The sequence below is a fragment of the Stegodyphus dumicola genome, chromosome 5 (assembly GCF_044657685.1).
Source record: "Stegodyphus dumicola isolate Sdum_Otavi_A_Nest chromosome 5, ASM4465768v1".
Taxonomy (NCBI): domain Eukaryota; kingdom Metazoa; phylum Arthropoda; class Arachnida; order Araneae; family Eresidae; genus Stegodyphus; species Stegodyphus dumicola.
The window spans coordinates 44,811,333-44,834,578 of record NC_140772.1 but is presented as its reverse complement, the minus strand read 5'-3'; the positions used below and the strand labels follow the sequence as shown (position 1 = coordinate 44,834,578).

Here is a 23,246-nt window from a genome sequence, read left to right as displayed (position 1 = left end):
ACTTTGGCGAAGAACTGGCTTCTCTAGCAACGACAGATCTTATTCCTATTATTTTACCTTCAAACTCTGGTTTTTTATTTCCATTATCTTTCTTCCAGCCTTTTTTTCCAAAACATCAAACTCGAAGAAATTCAGAAGCGATACCTTTCATCATTTCTTTCGCATTTATTTCAAATGAAAAACGCTTGTGAGATTCAAGATCCGCATACTTCAAAAGCAAACAAAATGCATATAGTCTTCCTCCTCCAGTTTGGAAGTAACTCCGAATAAAGGTGGAATTATTTTATTCTTTTATAACTGCATAAAAATGGCAGCTGTTTTCTAATCTAATAATACAAATTTAACAAAAATGTGTGCATTTAATTGACACCTTAAGTTGTTCAGCAATAAATTTATTTCAACAAATATTCAACACTTTTTAAAGTAGTTTTATTGGAAATGTCACAAACAGATCTAATCTAGCGAATCTAATTTCTAGCACTTTAATCTAAAATGTTTTTTTACTGTTGCCACACATCGTTTTTTTTAATAAAATAAGTCTTAATTTCTTTCGCATTGCCAATCAGCTAAGTGAAAAACTATAAACTTCAGATGGAAAAATAAGCTAATTTAAGCACTTTAATCTACAATGTTTTTTTACTGTGGCCACATATCGTTTTTTTTTTAATAAAATAAGTCTTAATTTCTTTCGCATTGCCAATCAGCTAAGTGAAAAACTATAAACTTCAGATGGAAAAATAAGCTAATTTCTAGCACTTTAATCTACAATGTTTTTTTTACTGTTGCCACATATCGTTTTTTTTTTAAATAAAATAAGTCTGAATTTCTTTCGGATTGCCAATCAGCTAAGTGAAAAACTATAAACTTCAGATGGAAAAATAAGCTAATTTCTAGCACTTTAATCTACAATGTTTTTTTACTGTTGCCACATATCGTTTTTTTTTTTTTAATAAAATAAGTCTTAATTTCTTTCGCATTGCCAATCAGCTAAGTGAAAAACTATAAACTTCAGATGGAAAAATAAGCTAATTTCTAGCACTTTAATCTACAATGTTTCTTTACTGTTGCCGCATATCGTTTTTTTTTTAATAAAATAAGTCTTAATTTCTTTCGCATTGCCAATCAGCTAAGTGAAAAACTATAAACTTCAGATGGAAAAATAAGCTAATTTCTAGCACTTTAATCTACAATGTTTTTTTACTGTTGTCACATATCGTTTTTTTTTTAATAAAATAAGTCTTAATTTCTTTCGCATTGCCAATCAGCTAAGTGAAAAACTATAAACTTCAGATGGAAAAATAAGCTAATTTCTAGCACTTTAATCTACAATGTTTTTTTACTGTTGCCACATATCGTTTTTTTTAATAAAATAAGTCTTAATTTCTTTCGCATTGCCAATCAGCTAAGTGAAAAACTATAAACTTCAGATGGAAAAATAAGCTAATTTCTAGCACTTTAATCTACAATGTTTTTTTACTGTTGTCACATATCGTTTTTTTTTTAATAAAATAAGTCTTAATTTCTTTCGCATTGCCAATCAGCTAAGTGAAAAACTATAAACTTCAGATGGAAAAATAAGCTAGTATTATTCGCTACGGAATTTATATTTTATTTTCTTCTTCTTTAGAAAGCACAGATGCAATGCAAAGACTTAAGACTGAGACAAATGAATGAAATTCTCAATGGAATTAAGGTAAGCATTCAGCTTATTATTTAGTCCATCTAAATGGGGAAAAAATTATTTTTGTTACCGGATAAAATTTTATTTAGTATCTTCAACAAATAGGCTGCTCATTAATATGCTGATATTAATACTAATTAAACATTGATTATAAAATATATTTAATTCTGTATACTTGATTAAATAAATGTTTCGAAAACGTTTTTTAAAATTCTTCCAAATGATTCACAGACTGCGTTTCATAGAAAAAGTGTTTGAATTCAAAACAGATAAATTTATGTTTTAAATTTTTAAGCGTAATGCACTGGATACAGGTTTCTGAAAATTAAAGAAAATTAGATATAACAACAAAAATTTGTAACCACTATAAGACATAAATATGTTTTCTAACTTTGCATCTTTTGGCATATATTTACTGTACATATAACTGCTACAGTCAACTCCTGATTAATGAGGCTTAGTCTTAAAAAAATTAAGTTTACTTATTACGGAAGAATGGAAAAATTATTATCGGAAACCATCAGCGTGAAACAAAACTGTTTATGAGAAATATAAAAAGGAAAAGATAAACGAGTGGGATAGCATCAGTGATGGCAGATGATGTCACAGTCATTTATTATAACTTATTTCATCATTTCTGATGATGTTTATTCTTCCATTATTTATGTACAGAATGCATTTTTATTTTCAATACTGATTTAATTTACATAACAAAATAAACGTATTCTCCACATTGAAATCTAAGTAAATTATTAACAATATTTCTGTAATTATAATATGAGATATTCACTTTTCTTGCATTTCTTTTTAAATGCCCTCGGATTAATTGTGAATTTGAGTGAATCATGAATGTCGTTTCTGGTATTACCCTTGTTCACTGGGAATCGATTGGCACAGGTTAAAATCGAGAGATGTTAAATCGATACAGGTTAAAATAACATGCCGAATAACGATTATTGGAGAATTTAAACAAGAAGAAACAGCGTAATGTTTGTAAATTTTGCAGGCAGAGTTGTAGCTAGGTTTTTCAGCGCCCAGGGACAACTGAAGATTTCGCGCCCCCTACTGCTTGCCAAGGATTGAAAACATTTAATTCCAAAATGTCGTAACATCAGTTTGGCGCCCCTTGGATCCTGCGCCAGGGAACAGATGCCCCCTTGCCCCCCTCTAGCTACGCCCCTGTTTGCAGGGCTATTTTCGATGGTTCTGTATTTAAACTATCAAAACTAGTCCTGAAAAATTTACAAACATTACGCTAATTTTTGTTGTTTAACTTCTCCAATAGATCGATACAGGTTTAACTAGTCAGTATGATGAAGAAGAAATCATCGGAACGTAAGAAATAGTAAATTTTCTCTAAGCTAATTAATAGCATCTAATATTTGCAACTATCTAAATCGTGCTATATATAGTTATGCTTTTTTTTTCCTGTAGGTATTAAAATTATATGCCTGGGAATATCCGTTCATGGAGGAAATAGGAGTTATCAGAAAAGGAGAAGCTGTGCTTATCAAAAAACTGGCTTTCGTCAATGGTTGCGTCTTGTTTCTTTGGCTTTCTGCTCCATTTCTGGTAAATGAGTTTTTATTAATGTGTTGTTTTTATAAATCACATACACTGTAAGTATAATAATTCTATATTGGAGCCTATTGATTTTTTAACTATAAGCGCTATACCACCTAAATGCAATAAACATTTAACAGTTTTTAATTTTTAATAGATGATTGTACGCTTCTTAGGAAAAAACATCCAACGGTCTGTATATGCCCTTCCACGCATTCACAATCAATGTTATATTCTAATTTAAAAAATATAAGATATATGAGCTTTTCGAAACTCTGCCTATCAAAATCGATTGAAAGGAGAGAAATTGAGAAATTTGGAGTATCCAGACAATCCCGTTAATAGATGACCAACTAATTACTCGTGAGAAGACAAGATATTCATTAATGCCTACATTGTTCCAAAATACTGATAAGAGAAAGCGTCTCCACATAACAATATTTTTAAAAATATTTCTCCAGCCTACATTTCTGCTTTTATTGTTATCACTGTTCATACAAAAATAAACTTCAGTTAAGGAAAATCCATAACTATTAAAAAAAATCTGAGAGCTTTTAGATTTTATATTACAAAGGGGCTTTTCTTCATTTATACACACGCACGTTTCGAGAGCATTTGGGATAATGTTCCTTTGGGTTAAAAATATTTCAAACGGCCTATATTTAGAATTTCCGATAGACAATCTCGCGCGTTGGAGTTCATTTTTTTTTTCGTACAGTGCTGCCATTGCTCGCTTTGAAATCTTTGAGTTTGTTAATCAAAAATTCATTAAAGTTTCACAAAATTTTAAATAGACAATGAAACAAATTCCAAATTCGGGCGTCCAGGGGCCCATGTTCGGGTGGAGAACTACGTTATTCAAAATTTGATGGCTTTAGATACCGTCGTTTTTTCACTATGCGAGAAACATACATTCGTTCATGCAGATTCTTCGTAATTTAATTTCTTTAAATATAATACAGGGAGATAATATCTGGTGGCAACGATTTAAAAAGTGATTCGCTGTTTATAGTGAAACGCTATAAAATACTGTTTTGAGATTAATAGCTCTTCTGAGCTACCGCCTCTTCGGGCTAAAAATTTTCTGTATTTAATTCAGTAATAACAACATGTTTATCATTTAAATGGGAAAAAGTGGAAGAAGTTTGTTTCATCAGGAAAATACATTATTATTTATATTAAAATAGCACATTTAAATATAATAAATGAATCTAAATGCCATCGAATTCTGATTTAACGACTACAGATTTAACGATTTCTCCATTCAACGAATTTTTTTCTGAATTGCATAGAAAAAAGGGCTTGCGAATGGATTAAACGAATAATTGATCCCACTTTTAAAAAGTTTTGAATATTTTATCTACAAATGATCATCGTTCACAAGCACATAGAAATTACCTTCACATCAAACATTAGGATAGAAGATTTTTTTTCTCCATGAAATTGTATAACTTCTGGATATGGGAATTAATTATTTAGTCAAATGAAACGCGATGCAAAAATTATTAATCAATCATTTATTGAAAGATCTGAAAATGAAATAGCAAACCATGACATTTAAACTCAAAAGTCTTGATTAATTAACTTGAACATTCATAAAATGAGGTTATAAAAAATTATCGCCTTCAGTATTAATTAACAAGTCTGGATAGCAATCGGAAGATCGTGGTTCAAATCCCGATGAAGAAGTACTTGATTTATCTTGTTTCCTGGATCTACAAACCTAATAGTCTTTACAACGCAGCCCAGAAAATGGCGTTAAATATTGATTATTACAAAATACAATGCGATGTGATTTACTTGCTATCGCAGAAGATACAAGAGTTCTGCTAAAGATGATGAAATTTCATAGATCTACCAGCTTTAATATCAGGCATCTAACGGATTTGTACACTGTACGCACCTTATAATATATGGCTGTTCGCACATTTTTTAGACGATTTTGCTTTGCTATAAAAAAATCAACTGCTTGGAATTTTTTTTTAACTGCAGATATTTTTTTGAAAATACAGTTTATCGTCTGTTACATGACAGTTTGGTTTTCATGCAAAATGGCGCTTTTAAAGAAGCAGTGGATGGAATTCTATGCTTGTGCTCATTCCGAAAAAAAATATTCGCGTCTAGTTATTAAAAAAAGGTGTGAAAGCCATGATTTTTTGGTATCTAAAGGAACGACAGTAAAAAAACGCCAAAGTGTGGCTTCAAGAAGAAAAATTTGTCATCTAAGGAAAAAACGGAATGTTTCGAAGATTGCAAAGGTAAGAACTTTAATGTTAAAAGAAAATATATTTTAATGTTAAAAGGACGGCTGCACAATCATTAAAATGCTCAGTGTGAACTGTAAACAAGGTGATTATTTTTGAGTTCTAAAAAGGAGAAAAAACATAACGTGTATCCACGATATATCATCGAGCGCAGTACGCGCTATAGAATTCTTTATGAGAAACATTTATCCGAAAAAAAATTCAAAAAGTTTTTGTCACGATAGTTGAATCTTGGGTGTTTTTAAATGACTGCAATAAAAAGGAGATTCATTTATTATCATCAAAGAGCAGAAAAAATTTTAAAACATAGTTCAAAGAATCTAAATAAAATTTTTTAAAGAGTTTTTATGATGATTGCTGTTTTATCATATAACGTCAAATTAAAAATAAAGCCAATGAAAAAATATTTTAATATTAACTCCACATATTATCAGAAATATATTTTATGCCCAATTTTCAAATATGAAATACCTTCTACTGTTTACTACTTGATACAATTCGACTGTTTCATAGTACTGTGGTTACCATCTTTACCTTGGTAGCCACAATACCATCAAAAAGTAGAATTGTATCAAGACAGAGCAAGCAGACACACGGCAAAATCCACCGATAATTTACTAGGAAAAAAGGAACAAGAAACGGGTATCAAAGCCATATCCTCCCCCCTCCCCCACTCATATCCTTACTAAATCTCATGATCTCATGATGTATATCATGTATCATGATGATCATACTTACTAAATCCCCATGGATTTTTGTGCTTTCGGACTTTTAAAAAGCGGATTCTCTAAAGTTGACCTATTACCTTCCTTAAACTTTGGAAATGTCTTCAAAAGGAATAGCATAAAATATTTCTTCTTAAAAGGTTTTATTGTTTCGTAAATTACATTGTAGAAAGACAGTAATAAATAAGGGTTATGAAGTAGAGCATTTAAAACTCCAAAATTTTAGGTAAAATATTTCTGTAAATACAATGAGAACGTCTAAAACATGTGCGGACAGCTTGTGTAATCTTACAGTAATGAAGCAAGTATTGGGTCCTATATTAAATAGAAGAGGAAATACAGTAAATTACGTTACCGGATGCTATTTTGTACCTGTAGATTGCAAAAGAATTTTAAGGAAATGGAATATTCAATACTTTACCTCTCCTTCCACCCCACGAAAAGGTTTTGAGTAACGGATTTCCCTTTCTAAGAGAATATAAACGCATAATTAATTATAAATTATAATGTCTTCCACTTTATTGATAAAAATAATCAATGAAATAATAAATAATAGACTATAATTGAAACAGAGTAGGCATGAAGAAGATTAGACAGTTGGCTGATTGACTGATTAAGGATAATCTGCCTAATTTCAGCGGATGATATTAAAATTAAATTTACGCAGAATAAAAATTAAAAATAATATTATAGAGCAATTTTATTGAAACTCAGTATTCCTGCGCTCTGCAAGTTCGTATAGATCTACACCAGCAAGGAAGAATTAGGCACTTTATTGAAATAAATCACAGCTCGTACTGCGAGTCAAGCTGTAAATAGCTCAAGAAGAACAACAGAGATAAAGCAAATTCTCACTAACGCACGAAGAAAACCTCACATCTCCAAAATCACTCATAGGGTGAAGTCTACAGCAGTCATCAATAAACAGAAACTCTGAGTCGGGCCACTTTGAGCTGAATATTTCAGCTAATTGAACCGAATTACTGAAAAAAAAAATTGGTTGGCGACATAAAACGTTTCGTCTTCATAGGTTTGTCTTATACTTCTGAAAGCTTCAAGGAAAATCGCTGGTAAGGCTTTAAAAGGGAGTTTTCCGAAAATTTCCTGATTATTGCTAAATTGGCGACAAATAGCTAAATGTTGCCAACTTGGTGACGAAAATTGTTGCCAAAGCCCTCTCAGAAGAGTTGCTGAATCTTTTAATAAGAATTACAAGATCTATAAAAAGCACACGAAAAACAATTTTAAAAGGACCCATAAAATCTGGTTAAATAAAAATACGCTATAAAATTATTACATAATACGCACAACTAAAACATAAATAAACGAAAACAACACAAAAGTATAAAAATACATATAACCAAAATACATTCAAGAAAACAAAATACTAACATAACTTTAAAATAATATTATGAAAACTCTTCTATGTTTTATTATTTATGTTTTATAAAAAGACAGATAATTGTTACCAAATTATGTATTTATAGATCGCCATCAGCAGTTTCGTAGCTTTCGTTTTGATAGACGAAAAGAACAGACTTGATCCTAGCATAGCTTTTGTATCCTTGACACTCTTCAACAAACTCCGCAGTACTACCTCTACCATACCACAAGTCGTCGCAGAGCTAATCCAGGTAAACACAATCTTCTTTTTTTCTTTCCTTTTAGGAATACCACATTATAACATTACTGGAACTTACTCTTTAGGATGAATCGTTCTCATTCCAGCGCCATGAACTTCGTGCCTAAAATGTAATCTTTTTAGTCTTTAGTTAGGTTTGGTTTTGATTTATTTGATTCTGGAAAAGCATGGTACCTAAGTGGAAAAACTAGACCTAACCTAGTACCTAAGTGGAAAAACTAAGAAAACTAGCTCTTAAATCCACGGTACACATGGAAAAGAGCCACAAAAACGCCCATGCAGCCCAAAGTTTTCGCCCAGAATCGAACCCAGGTTGAACTACATGTGTTTAGCGAATTTACTGCTCGGTTGCTGGTTGGTCTCTAACTAATGCAATATTTTAAGAAAGCCTCTTCAGAACACTTTATGAAAAATGAGTTTCAGTATTAAGATAGCTTCAAGGTTTTTAACTAAATGCTTCGAACGGAAAGATTGATATGAAGAAATGAAAGCAAAGACTTCGAACAACAGATATTCAAAGTACTACAAAGTAGATTACGTTCATTATAAAGATGCAGGTAAAGCAAATACAAGTATTACCGATGATATAAAAAAATGACATGATTTCCTCCTAAAATACTTGCGTCTTGGGAAAAAAAAAATTACTTAAGTTTTACGCTATTTCCACCCTTCTGTACATTAACAGTTTTTTTTCCTCATCAAGTTATAACTGCTCATTCAATGTTGTAACCACCCATTTAAAAATCCCAGTTGTTTTTCTACCCAGAACATAGCTTCGAAAACAGTTACGAGTTTAGGACTATCCGGACCAATTCCGGACATCTGGTAACTCTGCCTATCATGCTGTTTCCGTCAAAATGCCATACAGCCAGACAAATGCCTTTTTTTTTATAAGAAACACCGCTTAAGATCTTAAAATCTGCGATAGCTCCTTAACATAGATTCTCAGTCTAAATGCCATTTTGTACCCTGCTTTGTTTATTTATTTATTTATCTTTTTAAATGGAAACGAATCGTAGCATATATTATACAATATGAGTTACCTTTAAACAAAAAGAACTTGATAGCTGTGTGCTTTTGCTGTTATTACAAGTTAGAAAAAAACTTAATATGATTATTTTTCTACTTAGTTTATGCATACAGCCCGATTATACTGAAAGGAATTAAAATAAAATTTATCTGATTATCACCTTGGCATTGCATCTAATCTGAGCGAGGCGCAGAATTTCTTATAATTCTGTTTTTCCTTCACAACAAGGAAAATGGACATTGATAGTGCCCAAAGCAACTCTGTGCCTGACGCCCTTAAATGTGTTAATCGAGCTTTGCTTTTGTCTATTGTAGTGAAAAGAACGAAAACATAAATTTACTGCTCTCATATTTTTTCTTTTAGAGTCGCATAGCTTTTAGAAGAATCACAAGTTACCTTCTCGCTCAAGAATTCAAACAAGACGTCGTAGTGGGAGACACTGCTGTGGGTATGTATTTCAAACTTGTAATCATATAAGAAACTTAAATCTTCCTATACTTAGAAGGGACCTCTTAATAACGGTTCTCGTACTTTCCTGCAGCTTAGCCGGTGTTCGAAAACACAGATAAATGTGCTCAAACCCTTATGAAGATCACATGAAAAAGACAAAAAGCAAACGAAAAAGACAAAAGTTATGAGGCTGTGGGCACTTTTAGAATCGCGCGGCGCTATGCATTTCCACAATGACGTTTATGAAATCCAACACTTTTATGAAATTCACCTTCGCATTCTTGTGTAAGTTATGTGCTATTGCATAATGTTGCTATAATCAGGTCCCCTGTGGAAATGGGCGGTGCCAAAACCAACAAGCTCTATAATGAACATAACTTCTTGCACTGTAAATAATCTGTAACCATATGTTAATGCTATGTCCTATGTGTCGAAGTATGTTGTAACAGTATGATGTTCTATGTCTTATTTGTTGTTAGTACTATGTCCTATGTATACCGTAATCAGGTCCCCTGTGGAAGGGGCGGTACGCTAGAGAGGTAGGGCATGGGGACTATACCATTTTTGTCAATGGCGATGGCGTGGTGCCCCCTGTACTTGTTCCTGTCCTGTCCTGCATAATGTTGCTTGTGGTTTTAGCCATCACTAAACTAGTGCTGATGTTCTCTCTTTCTTGAAATCTGAGATACGCTACTGCACCGTATGCATCGAAAAATATCTGTAACTGCAATGTATCTCCAATCATCTCCACATCAATCGGAAAGTATTTCCTTGCAACTGAAATTCCTTCAGTTCTACTTCAGAGCACCAATTCTCCCGGCTTTTGGCACCAGAAATATGTAGTAACTTATTCCATTACCATCAAAGAGCATTAATTCCAGAGGTAAGTGATAATCCGCCTCTTTATTAACACACACACGATTTCTTTACAATATAATACAAGGATTACAAGCATTATTATTAGGCAAACGCCTTCATCATTATTAGGCTTAACACCTTCGCTCTTTCATCAAAACTAAGTAAGTTACAGAATATCAACAGAGACAAGACATTCGAAGCAACACCTAACGGCGCGAGCTATCAATTTATAACAGCCCCATTACATTCATTTCATCATTGAGTTATTCATTAAACAATGACGAAAAAGAAAATTGAACAATTAAAGGTGCGCCCACTCCCATGAAGAATACTATTCTCAGCTCAGAAATTGATGTTCATAAGGGTGTGGACACCTTCATGCTGGGGTACCCTTTTGAAGGTGCTCGTCTTTTCGACCTGAGATCACTCTGCATGAAGAGGTGAGCATCTTTATGACGGGGCACCATTTTGAAGGTTATTAACTCTATAAACACGCACGAATACGCACATTAAAGGAATAATATTGCTACAAATTTTGTATTTAGTTTGCTATTTTTAGTGGAATTGTAATTAAAATTGTTTTACTTCCCCGTAGAATGTAGCGCGTGACGAGTTTTAAGAGAAAACTACGTCGAAAAAGTGAAAATACAGGAGCACGCGCATTTAATAAATAGATGCCTCATAATTTATATTTAAATTGAATAAATGCAATTGTGTGTTAGCTGTAACTGTAATTCTACTCTTTTGCTTTCCAGAATCCTCGAGAAAATACAAATTACCAGAATGTCCTCGTGCACGATTAAAAAGCTTTATATAATTGAAGAAATTCTACCTTTATATAATTGAAGAAATGTAGTAAATATAATTGAAGAAAAGAAGAGCAGCAGCCGTGAACAAATTAGCAATAACAAATTAGCAATAAGAAAAAATTCGACGCATCCAAGATGAAATCGCCATTCGAAACAACTTAATAATCTAGATTCGACCCATTGATTAATTTTAAGTTTTGGTCTCCAATTTAAAAAGTCATTATTAGCTAAAGCGTTATCTAAATATCGGCATCTTTACGCAAAAATCATATGAGATTAATAAATTTTGAAATGACACAGTTAGAGAGATTTATTGTAGGCAGTTACTATTTTTAAGGTAGAAAAGGAAAATAATTCATAGCTTAAAATAGCAGATGTTACAAATTATTTTTCGGAAGTGTAGAAGTAATGTTAATCATTTTTAAATTACAAACATAACGCTATGTTGAGCAAAGCATTTTTATGGTATCGAAGACAAGTGAAAGATCTTCGTCAATTGCCAACATCTTCTGTTCAAATCGGAAATAAATTTATTGAAACTGAAAATTGTAACAGCTCTGTGGCGTGTTAATGAACATTAAAATAATTTATCACTACTTTTTTCATTAAAGTACATCTTTTAAATCTTATATCAAAATGGTTTAGAATACTCAATTACTCTCCTTGCAAATCTCGTTCAAAATATAATTTCTTATATACAAACTTTCTCCTCTCCTTTTCATAAAGCATCTTAAAAAGCGTTCTTCCTTTCAAACGTGAAGTTATGTTGTATTGTATTTGGGCTATTACGATATATCTTACGGTGCATTCTCACTTTCACTGGAGAATCGAATACCTGCGGGGTGGATAGGAGTGGAAGAGTGTAAAAAAACATCTCCCAGAATACTCAGGGAGAGAGGTAAAAAAATGAATAAAACTAACAATTTCTTTTTCTCCCCCTTTACTTCGCAGGAAATTCCGTAGAGATCGACGGCAGTTTCAGCTGGGCCAATGAAGAGCCTCCTTTCCTGTGTGACGTCACTCTCTCCGTAGGCCGTGGAAGTCTGACTGCTGTGGTGGGGCGCGTAGGTTCCGGCAAAAGCGCCCTCTTTTCCGTTATACTTGGAGAGATGCATTCCACTGGCGGAGCAGTAAGAATAAGAAAGGTAAATCGCATCGTCTTCCGTAAGAGGTCTTTTCAACGAAGTACATCCGAGTTGCTCTTAAATATGCGATAAAAAACCTAAATGTGCTCAAAGACTTTCCGCCTATGCATCGACTTTCACCCACTTACCTATTTACGCTTGAATGCAATTCTGTAGCATAGTTTCCCAACTTGTTTTTTATTCATTTCCCCCTTTTTTCGAGGATTTTTTTTAACTCATTTTCCTCCTACCTTTCAGCAATGATACATAAGGGGAGCTTCTGAATGTGTAGGTACTGAGTGAAAAACGTTTACTGTTTTTAAGTATTAATTACATTTATGCTTCATCAAATTACTAATTAAAACTCACCACCTAGTATGGAAACAGAACGTTAAAGATTAAAAACTTCCCAAAGCATTTTATAGAGTGCCTAACCATGCACATAGTATAAAAGAAATATACAAATGCTTATAAATCGAAAAGTGTCTATTTTCAGCAAGATGCATTTAGTGTTGTTTAATCGAGGAAGTCTTCGATTTCGCGACATCCTTCCTTTCGTTTGTTTTCACGACATTATAACGTAAGCGCTGCTGATGAGAGTAGAGATAGCCAATCAGGCAAAAAAATAATTTTGTGTGCTTGAATAATTTAGAAATAGATTTTTTTACTATTTCTAAGTATACAATATAACTTGTACAATATCGGTTAAGAACATGGTATAGATGAAAATGTGTTCACTCTTTATACTGGTCGCTCAACAGACCAGAACATGGTTGTAGTATAATGGCGACCAAAAACGTCTGGACATAATACTGTGCGACTATTTCCTGTGAATACATCAATGAACATAAATCATTCATAATCTTTTTCCTTCGCTTTCTACAAGTCTGGACTATCTTAAATAATTCATTGCAATACATTACGACTGCTGCCGCTACTGACAGGGATGTGCTGAGATCTGTTTGAGTAAAACTTGACTATCACATTGATATCTGTCCTTTCATAAAAGATCAAACATAAAACATTTCTAACTTAGCCATGTAAGCTTCTGGATATATACTTCTAACCGTGCTACTCAAATTCTTTTTGCAAAGCTTTGAAGGTATCCATTTCTTTTAGCCAAACTTGTATTGAAAGTACTTGCTATTTGCGTTCATGCGTTGGAAATCATTGTATATCGTATTTAAGGTCATGTTTTTTATAATATTAGACTGGAGGTTTAAATTTCATTCACTTGAATGGAAAAACAAAACTACTATATGCAACTTGGAGCAACTAATGCGAATGATCAAAAGTAATGGCGTCTTTTGCCGCCTGGGACGATCCGCTTCTCGCCTCTCTTTATATTTTAAAAATAAAACATTCATTCCAACATTCTAAAATGCTATTATGCTGGTTTTTCTGTTAGTAGAATCTTTTATGGCATCCTAGAACGGGGGTTTCGAACAGGCTCGATATTGACTCTTGGTGGTCAGGGAAATTTTAAAAAGACCAGTGAGTCGTTTGGAGAATATGCACCGGCAATGATCGACATAATCAAGATCCCATTTCTTACAAAAAGGAATGAGTTAATAAAATTGATAATTATTGTTTATCTATATAAAGCTCTTTCATATGATAAGAATGGAATCATGTAAAATAAATATAAGGGGAAAATACACTAAAATTATTTAATAAATTTTAAAATCCATACTATTTTTAATATATAAAATTTTTATGTAATATAAAATAACCGCAATATAAAAAAGAGAACACAATAACACAAAACATAATAAACAAAGCTGATCTGGACACCACATGACTTCTTTGTAAGGCCTATTAAATTATACACATTTTCTTCTTGCAATTCATTTAAATTTATTTCTTCGAATTTCATTACAGATATAATCTATTTCTCATTTAATCAGTTCAATTCTCACTTCGTGGCAAGGCGAAAATACATAAAAATTTAAACCGTTCTTCGTTAAAAACCGTAAAGCATATTTTAAAAAAAAATTTAGCAATTAAAATTAGAGTTTCAACGAAAAAACAAGCAATTCGTCCAACGGCATGCGACATGCGACGGGGGACGTGGGCACCATCCCTTTACCGTCGGTTAATTGGTGTAGCGCCACGTCCACCAATATCTAGAGTTGAACCTAAAGTCTTTCAAAAGAGCAATTACATGGTCATACAAAGGCTGTTAATAGCGCCACGTCCACCAATATCTAGAGTTGAACCTTGAGTCTTTCAAAAGAGCAATTACATGGCCATTATCTAGAGTTGAACCTTGAGTCTTTCAAAAGAGCCCATGTATGGCCTTGTATGGCCATGTAATTGCTCTTTTGAAAGACTCAAGGTTCAACTCTAGATATTGGTGGACGTGGCGCTACACCAATTAACCGACGGTAAAGGGGTGGTGCCCACGTCCCCCGTCGTATGTCGCATGCCGTTGGACGAATTGCTTGTTTTTTCGTTGAACGGCGGAAAGACAAAACTTTCGGTGAACAAAAATTTTTTATTTTGGTCCCACTGGGGGATCTGAAGTTAGTGCACCAACTGACATAATTCGCTCAGCTACTAAGAGTTTCAAATGTATACAAATAGCGGCCATGTTAGGCTTAGTACCACTTAACCTTTTAAGTTGTTGATAATTCTATAATAATTGAATCCAGGTTAACTAAAGGCGTAAAATCTCTAATCGGAACATAAGAACAACATAATTCAATCACTTTTATAAAGCATAAAATGCACAGTTTACCAAAATATAAGAATAAAAACACAGAGCCGGGTAAGAGGATGGCCATATTTATATACTATGTTTGGTTTGATTTTGAGACTACATCATCAAAGCGATAACGCTTTTTCATAATACAGCAAAATCAGGAAAAGAACTTTTTCTTTACAATTTAGTTTTTAAACATCAATTAATCAAGCAAAAATTGAATACCAATATTTATTTTAAAATATTTGCTTCTTCTCTTCATATTATGTATACTTTTACAATTACATTATTTTGAGTCTTTCCTTGCAAGTTAGGTCAGTTCCCCCAAAATAGTACCTCTTGTGCCATGTCCGAGGATGACCTTACAATGAGATCTGACTATACAAATCCAGTATTTATTTATTTTGCTTTAAAAAAACAACAACATTATCATTATAAGGGCACAGCCCCGATCCTCCTAGACAGCATAAGCCGGCCATATGATCAAAAAATGGAACTGACCAGGAAAAAAAAAAAAAAAAAAAAAAAAAAAAAAACATGTCAAATTTGATTGTTCATTGTCCTTTTTATGTTCCAGTAATTTTATGTGCAAAATAATTTCTTAAAACTTCGCAGTTTCTGTGTTCGAAACTTCTAATTTCGAAGTTTTCTTTTCCAGGGAAATCGCTTGGCGTATGTGCCCCAGCAGGCCTGGATACAAAACAGTACAGTGCGCCAGAATATACTTTTTGTGCGACAGATGGAGAAGAAGCGATACAATGATGCACTCGACAGGTGTTGCCTTAGACCCGACCACAAGGATTTACCTGGAGGAGATCTCACTGAAATTGGGGAAAAGGTATGTTGCTATTATATTTGTTTTTTTCTTTCTAAATTTTTTATACTTACTTATCTCTTAAAAAAAGTAACCTACTTTTAAATTTCACATTCTGTTATTAAATATATATTCCATTTTCTCGACTATTTTGGGCCATGGAGGAGAAAGATTTTAAAAAAATGTATTCAAAGTACAACACACAGTAAATGTTGGATAGAAATGCGTTAATGTCGAATCACAACAAATATGCCAAATTATCGTCCTTTAAAGATAATGCGGTTAAAGCAATGTTGCTCACGTAACTTCATAGTCAAAAATAAAGGTAAGTAACCTAATAGGAAGGGGGCATAAATATCCAAAGTTTTATTATTGACTGCTGCTTCATTAGAGTTTAGTCTAAACGTTATCAAAACGTTGTTGTTATGGGGGTTTACACAGTAGTGTATTGGTTAACATGGGAAGTTGTACTGCTTGCTCGGTAGAAAGAAAAAATCTGATGTGTACACCACATGACTTCCTTGGACAGAATATTAAATTATACACATTTTTCTTGCATTTCATTTAAACTTATTAGATTGAATTAAACCTACTTCGCCGACATCGCATAAACCACAATAGAATAAATGCATTCTTTAAAATTCACTTTGTTTACCATAGCGACACTCTGGCGCTAGGTTCACATAACAGTATTATATTTCGTTCATATTATAACTCAGAATGCACAAAATGTATATCATTTAAAGAATTATCTAATCGTTGCCACATGTTCTATCCAAATACTATAATAAAGCTAGAGCGATGTATAAAAGAAATTAAGCAAACAAAACAAAAAAGAAACAGTTTTCACAGACGATTGAGTATTTCTCATTCAATTAATTCAGTTTTCACTTCGCGAAAAGGCAAAAATACATAAAAACTCAAAATATCTCTATTAAAAATTACGAAGTAAATCTTAAACGCTTATTTCCTCGAAAAAATTCCAGAAAGGATTAAGCATGATTTAAATAATAAATGAAGGCGTTATCTTTGTTGTTGCGAAGCTAAGTTTCTCTAGATTGGCAACTAATCCGCTATCCTGCTGTTTCAAATGTAAACAAGAGCAATTGCTGCCATCAAAAACATTATTAGGCTTAGCGGCACTTAAACAATTTTAAAATTGTTGATAATTCTAAAAATATTTTATACAGATTTACTAAAGGCATAAAATCCTTAACCGGAAGATAAGAACAACATAATTCAATCATTTTTAAAGCAAAAAATGTACAATTTACAAACATATAAAAATAAAGAAACTGAGATCACTGTGCCGGGTAACAGAGTGGATATATATATAAATATATTTATATACGTTTGGTGCGGCCGATTGCAACCAAAATACGAGGTGCACATCTACTTGTTATAGCAGTCCTATATACAAAATTTCAACGTTCTGAGGATACTCGTTTTTGAGTTATGCGAGATACGTACGTACGCACATACGTTCGTACAGACGCCACGAAAAATTCTTTTCAGAATTCATTTTAAAGCAGATTTATAATTTTTTTGAAGGTAAAGAGTATTTTTTTCTGTTCTTACGTACAGATATGACGCAAAAACATCGTTAAATTGCATTCGATACCGGTCAAAATAGATATTTTCGTCTAAATATGCTGCCTGAAACTTTTTGCGATTACAATACTTTCCTTTTACTTCGTACAAGGAAGAAATAAAAAGAGGAACTCGGAATAAGTTTTCTGTGTTGAATTTTTGTCGGACTAAAATTCTGCAATATTGCTGAACATTTTTTTTTTTTTTGTCTTTTTTGTTTTTGCTTTTGGTGTGTACGTTTAATGTATTGGTGAGAGAGCATTTAGCAGGTGCATTTGTAATGATATTTAATCAACTTTTTGCTGTGAAATCATTATTCTTAACGCCCGAAGTTTTTTCAAAAAAAGTTGTTCACATGATTCCCAGATTCTATTTTTCTTTTCTCTTTTAATTTAGGACTATTAATTTCGTTTTGGCATTTTACGTCAAAACGAATTTTATAAATGGCGAATCACTTTTCAAATTGCTGCCATCAAATATTATCGTCCTGTGTTATATTTAAAAAAAAAAAAAAATAATGAAGTATCTGCACAAATGTGTGTATGTTTCTCGAGTTGAGATGAAACAACGGTACCTAGAGCCATCAAGTTAATCTTTAACCGAATATGGGCATCTGGAAGCCTAATCTGGAATTTATTTTATTATCGATGTCATATTTTGTGAAACTTTACAGAATTTTTTATTAACAAACTCAATGATTTCAAAGCGAGTAATGGCAACACTGTACTGGGGGGAAAGGGAAATTATCTCCAGCGCACGAGACTGTGTATTGGAAATTCTAAAGATATGCTCATTTTAAAATTATTTTGCGACATTACTGTTGAATTGAATTTTATGGTTTAAGTGCGAAGAACGTGACATTTAATACAGGGGCAAGTGCATTTAAGATAGAGTAAATGGACATCTCGGTAATTTGGCGGGATATCGCCAAGCTGGTAACTGTTTTGGTGACTTATTTTGCTACCTAGTTTGACGAGAAATCTCCAAAAGTCGCCAAAGGCGACATTTGGGTCCGGTCCTTGTATCACCGTAATGGGTATTGTAACTGAATAAATGTAATTGATCACCATATTTGCTGCAACCGTAATTCGACCCTCATTGCTTTCCAGTAATTTCGAGAAGCAAAATGTACTAAAAATATCTCGGTGGCTGGGTGAAAACTATATAAGGTTATAATATATAACTATATAAGGCTGAGAGCATCTGCTTCCAGTTGATATTGTTGTAGCGAGCTGTTAGTTTACCGTGAACTGAGATATCTACGTGTTAGCTTTCTCTTTAGGGGCACTTTACATTGCGTTGTGTTTAACGTTCTTAGTAGCAGAGTCGTAGCTAGGGTTTTCAGCGCCCAGGGACAACTGAAGATTTAGCGCCCCCTACTGCTTGCCAAGGATGAAAAACATTTAGTTCTAAAATTTCGTAACATCACTTTGGCGCCCCTTGGATTCTGCGCCCGGGGACAGATGCCCCCCTTGCTTCCCTCTAGCTACGCCCCCGCCTAGTAGTTTGAAGTGTAACTACTGACTGTACTCTGCAATACTCTGAACGCCTATACGAGTATTTCTGTGGAAAATTTCAGAACTTTAAAGGTGTTTCATTTGATAAAAATAAATTTTATTAACCTATCATCGGACCTGTGTGCATTCAATCTATTGCGAACCCGTACGGAGGCAACAATAATATTCAGCTTTTAGTGAATTATTAAAGTCATGTTTCTTATTTATTCCTTTACAAACGCTTTCATCAAGTTTTGAAAATACTTTAAATAAAAAAAGGTAAAGAAAACAAATAATATATGAATGCGAAATTTTAAAACAAAGGATTAACCGAAAGTAGACGGGAAACTAATTGCCGAATCTTTCCGAAAACTATAGAATCAAATCTTAATAGTTGCATCGTATGGCAGGAATGCTGGTGAATATGATGCCAGGTTATCGGAAAGGCCGATAGCGGATTTTACTCTAGACGGACTTTTACTGTAGCATGCCTGAATAATTTTAGCAAAACACGAAAGCTACACCATCCTGTGGTATGCTGCTTATTTTCCCAAGGTATTTGCTAGAGATTTTATTGCATTATATTGGTTGATATTTTTGCAAATAAAAGAAACATAACCTCTAAGACCATAAATGTCTACTTCTTTAATACTTCTTCTGCGACTATGTTGAGTGTGACTGTATGTCTGTGAAGTGTTGTTTACTTTATAGTTTATAACATTTCTCATTCACAAGTGTTGGTTTTTGACGCAAGGTAAACTATCGCTGCAGAATTTATAACAGCCTATTAATATTACTTTCAGAGTGCTGAAAATTTTGGAAAATACTTTAATTTAACCACTACTATTAATTTAGTGAATAATTTCATACTTATTGTTTCGTGTATTTCTTTTACTGATATTCTGTTATATTCTAGGGTGTCAATCTGAGCGGTGGCCAAAAGCAAAGAGTCAGCCTGGCTCGAGCTATATACCAGGATGCAGATATTTATTTGCTAGATGATCCTCTGAGCGCAGTAGATGCACATGTGGGAGCTAAAATTTTTAAAAATGTCTTGGGACCACAAGGAATACTGAAAAACAAAGTAAGGATATTTTGATGGTTTCTTAGTAATATGCACAGGTCCATATTTCAGATTTTCTTAATTACATGAGATTCTTCCTAGTTTTATAAAACTTATGTGGTATCCGAGTATCAAAACAAACAATCTTGATTGACATACATTTTATTTTAGAAGAAGAGCTTTAAGAGGATCAATATTATCCTTTTCATCAGCTGCAAAATGAATGAAAGAGAAAAATACCACAAACAGAAACAGACGAATAATCTAGAATTTACTAACAGCTAATTATTATGCTCTCTATATTGGAATCCCTTCCAATACAGAGAACATAGAGGAAAATAACGAAAAGAAACAAAGTGGTGTCATTTGGGGACTGAAAATGAAATCAGAAATAATGTATTTATACTTGGGTGGGGAAAACTGATTAAAATTTGAATGTAGAAGGACTTTTATGGATATGGAAAATTTTTATGTGTATGGAAAACTCAAAGAAATCTGATTCACCCACTCAGAAAATTCTTGACTGATTTTGGCAGACGCAAAATTGAATGTGCAGCCCAACATTGCTGAGCAACAGAAGATTTACTTATTTCCTGTCTGAACATAAGACTTGAATATAATATATTCATTGGTACGAAATTTCAAAGCCCATTTTGTTTGTCCAATGTAATTCAAACTCAACTCAATTGGAATGCTGTAAATTTTCAAATAACTTAGTCAGGAATAGAAACTTTCAAGATTTCTTTTCAGTAGTTGAACTGAATTACCGTTATATAAATTATCCAACGATTTAGTATTTTTGCTCTGTATCTTTGATTCACAGATAGCAAAACTCCATGATGGCCATAAAATACTGATATTTTCTGTTTAGATACCTTTTGCAGTAGAAACTATTCCTTGTGAAATATTTGGTGATGTAAAATCTCGCATGTATGCTTGATTAGCATAAAAAAAAAAACTATTTTTCTATATCAACAAAATGTGGAAAATTAAAACATATGAATATTTACAACGAAAATCAATTGAATTTTGAAATCCCCAACCATCAGGAAAAGTTTACCAGCAGTCACTAGAATGAAATGTGAACATTGACATGTGCATGTGGAACTTTACTGTCCAGTGGCAGAACAAGACGATGCTTTTACATGGAGCACTTTCATTGTTTACGAAAAATATAGTTTTTAATTTGTGATTCTTTAATCTGAGTTTTGATTATCTATTTGAAAAAGGAACACGAATCTAAGGTACTAGGAATCAAGCTTCTATAAGATTGGACGACGAATTCTCGGAACACTCTTTCAAGCGGAACATTTCTACGAACTTTGCTCACGTAGCTAGTTTTTTAATCTTCGATGCGTAGCACCAGTCAGACTTAAAGCAGAAGTACTTTATAGCTTTCTTCAGTGCAATAAGGCTTCACTGCATTCTCTACATTGATTCTAATTCTCAACCACATCCTTCGATTTAATTTTAGCACTACAAAGATCCTTAGAAAGTCTTTCCAAAATTGTAGAACTGTTGCATTAACTCATATGGTTAAATTACGTTACACTGTTATACATGTATCAAACACGCGACATTCGTGGTGCAACGGTAGCACACTCGGCGCATATTCGAGAGGTCCAGTTTCGACTCCCGGCGAGGGCATTGCTCATTTTTCTGGTTTCGTGCTTCAAAAATTCCTAATGATTCTAAATGGCGCCATAACTAAAAGGTGATGGACAATAATTCTTCACCACTAGGATTTGGCGATTGGGTCCCTTAATTCCCAGTCGCCCTTTGGAGTGTATAAGGTATTGTTACTTTTGTATAAGTTATTGTTTAAAAGGTGGAGTGTATAAGATATTGTTACTTTCTTTTTCTTTTCCTTTGGTACGCTCGTACGAGGTTCGTAGATTTGGAGTGAATAACGACGACACTTGATGAAATATCGAAACACACTTTATTTAGCCAATATTAATCATGACAGCTCCAAAGCACTTTTACAGTCGTCGAAGATCTACTATAAACACGCTGGAATAATCAGCGACACATCCTTCACACTGTCAGGCAATAACGGTAGAGACAGCTTCACTGCAAAGCACCAGAGCACAGTTCCAAACTCTGTTCGGTCGTTCTCGGAACTCCACGTACTCTCGAGACTCTCCAAGCGATGCAACTCGCGATGCACCGGACGACACACAGAGCACAGCTCCCGAATCTTCGGTTCAGGGGCTCCCGGAGCTCAACACGCTTTCTCAACGATGCGCTAACCGCGATACACTAAGAGACTCTTCGATGCACTCGACGCCCCACTCGGCACTCTCTGCCCGGCTGTCAACTGAATAACTCAAGACACTGTCTCGCACTTGACGAAGCACACTAACTGTCCACGTGCCAGCAGGTTTATATAGACAACATTTTGGGCTAAACTGGTAAAAATTCGTTCCAGAAGGTTCTCCAGCCGTCCATGGAATATCGCCAATTTTGTCGCCAAATAGGCGATTTCTCGCTAAATGTGGCAATCTTACCTTCCTTTGCTATTTATGGCAACCCTACACCTGCTTTGCGGGGAAGCTATCTTACCGCGCGTGTACATTTCGTAACAGTATTTTCTCCCTCCATCCAGCATGCCATCGTGGATTAACGGTAGCACGCTCGGAGCGTATATTTGAAAGGGCCAGATTCGAGTCTTGGCGAGTGCATTGCACATTCCTGCTTCAAAAATTACCTAATGACTCTACATCTTGTCCATACGCACCACTGACTGTCAAATTACTAGTTTCCGTCGGTTTGATTTTATTTAATAATCTAAATAACTGTTACATTTTTAAACACTTTTAATTTATAATATGTGAAAGTGGGAATTTTTTAACCCGGAGCGAAGTTTAATGTTAAGCTGCAGATGTCCAACTATTATGTGTTTGATGTGGAATACTTTAGTTTTTAAAATTATTGTAATTTTTAATTTTTTAACTTTTACTTTTTTTAAATTTATTTATTTACTCAATTATTTAACTTTTAGAGATTTTTATTCCTAATCTCTTTTTTCAGGTATTCAGTTGTAATGAGAAATTTTTCAGATTTCATGTATTTATTTATTCATTTATTGATAGACTCGCATTCTCGTTACTCACGATTTGTCCATATTACACGAAGCAGACGCCATCATCCTTATGTCCGATGGTAAAGTAGTAGAATCTGGAACTTACAAGGATCTACTCGAACAAAAAGGCGAATTCGCACGTCTGATTGAGGAGCATTGTAGAGAACAGATGGATAGTGATTCAGATAATGATAAAGACCGCAAGAACAGGTATATTTTTTGTTTTTATTTAAGGCAGATATAAAGTATTTAGCATTGCACTGATATAAAAGGTCTCCGACAGTGACTGATGAGAATTTTTTAGGTTTTTGTAAAATATGTATTACTTGAAATGGATTGGAAATGCTT

The 23,246-nt window shown here is 33.5% G+C and overlaps 1 protein-coding gene across 3 annotated transcripts in view; it reads left to right on the top strand.

Moving 5' to 3' along the window:
- Positions 1-23,246, top strand: part of LOC118189084 (multidrug resistance-associated protein 1-like) — a 160,443-nt gene that overhangs the window by 65,560 nt on the left and 71,637 nt on the right. For all 3 annotated transcript variants that reach the window (XM_035359632.2, XM_035359630.2, XM_085816621.1), the window contains exons 11-18: positions 1,628-1,693; positions 3,116-3,253; positions 7,721-7,867; positions 9,269-9,353; positions 11,974-12,167; positions 15,509-15,688; positions 19,667-19,834; positions 22,909-23,108. In XM_035359632.2, the coding sequence (XP_035215523.2) occupies positions 1,628-1,693; positions 3,116-3,253; positions 7,721-7,867; positions 9,269-9,353; positions 11,974-12,167; positions 15,509-15,688; positions 19,667-19,834; positions 22,909-23,108 (1,178 nt within the window). The remainder of the gene's footprint in view (positions 1-1,627; positions 1,694-3,115; positions 3,254-7,720; positions 7,868-9,268; positions 9,354-11,973; positions 12,168-15,508; positions 15,689-19,666; positions 19,835-22,908; positions 23,109-23,246) is intronic.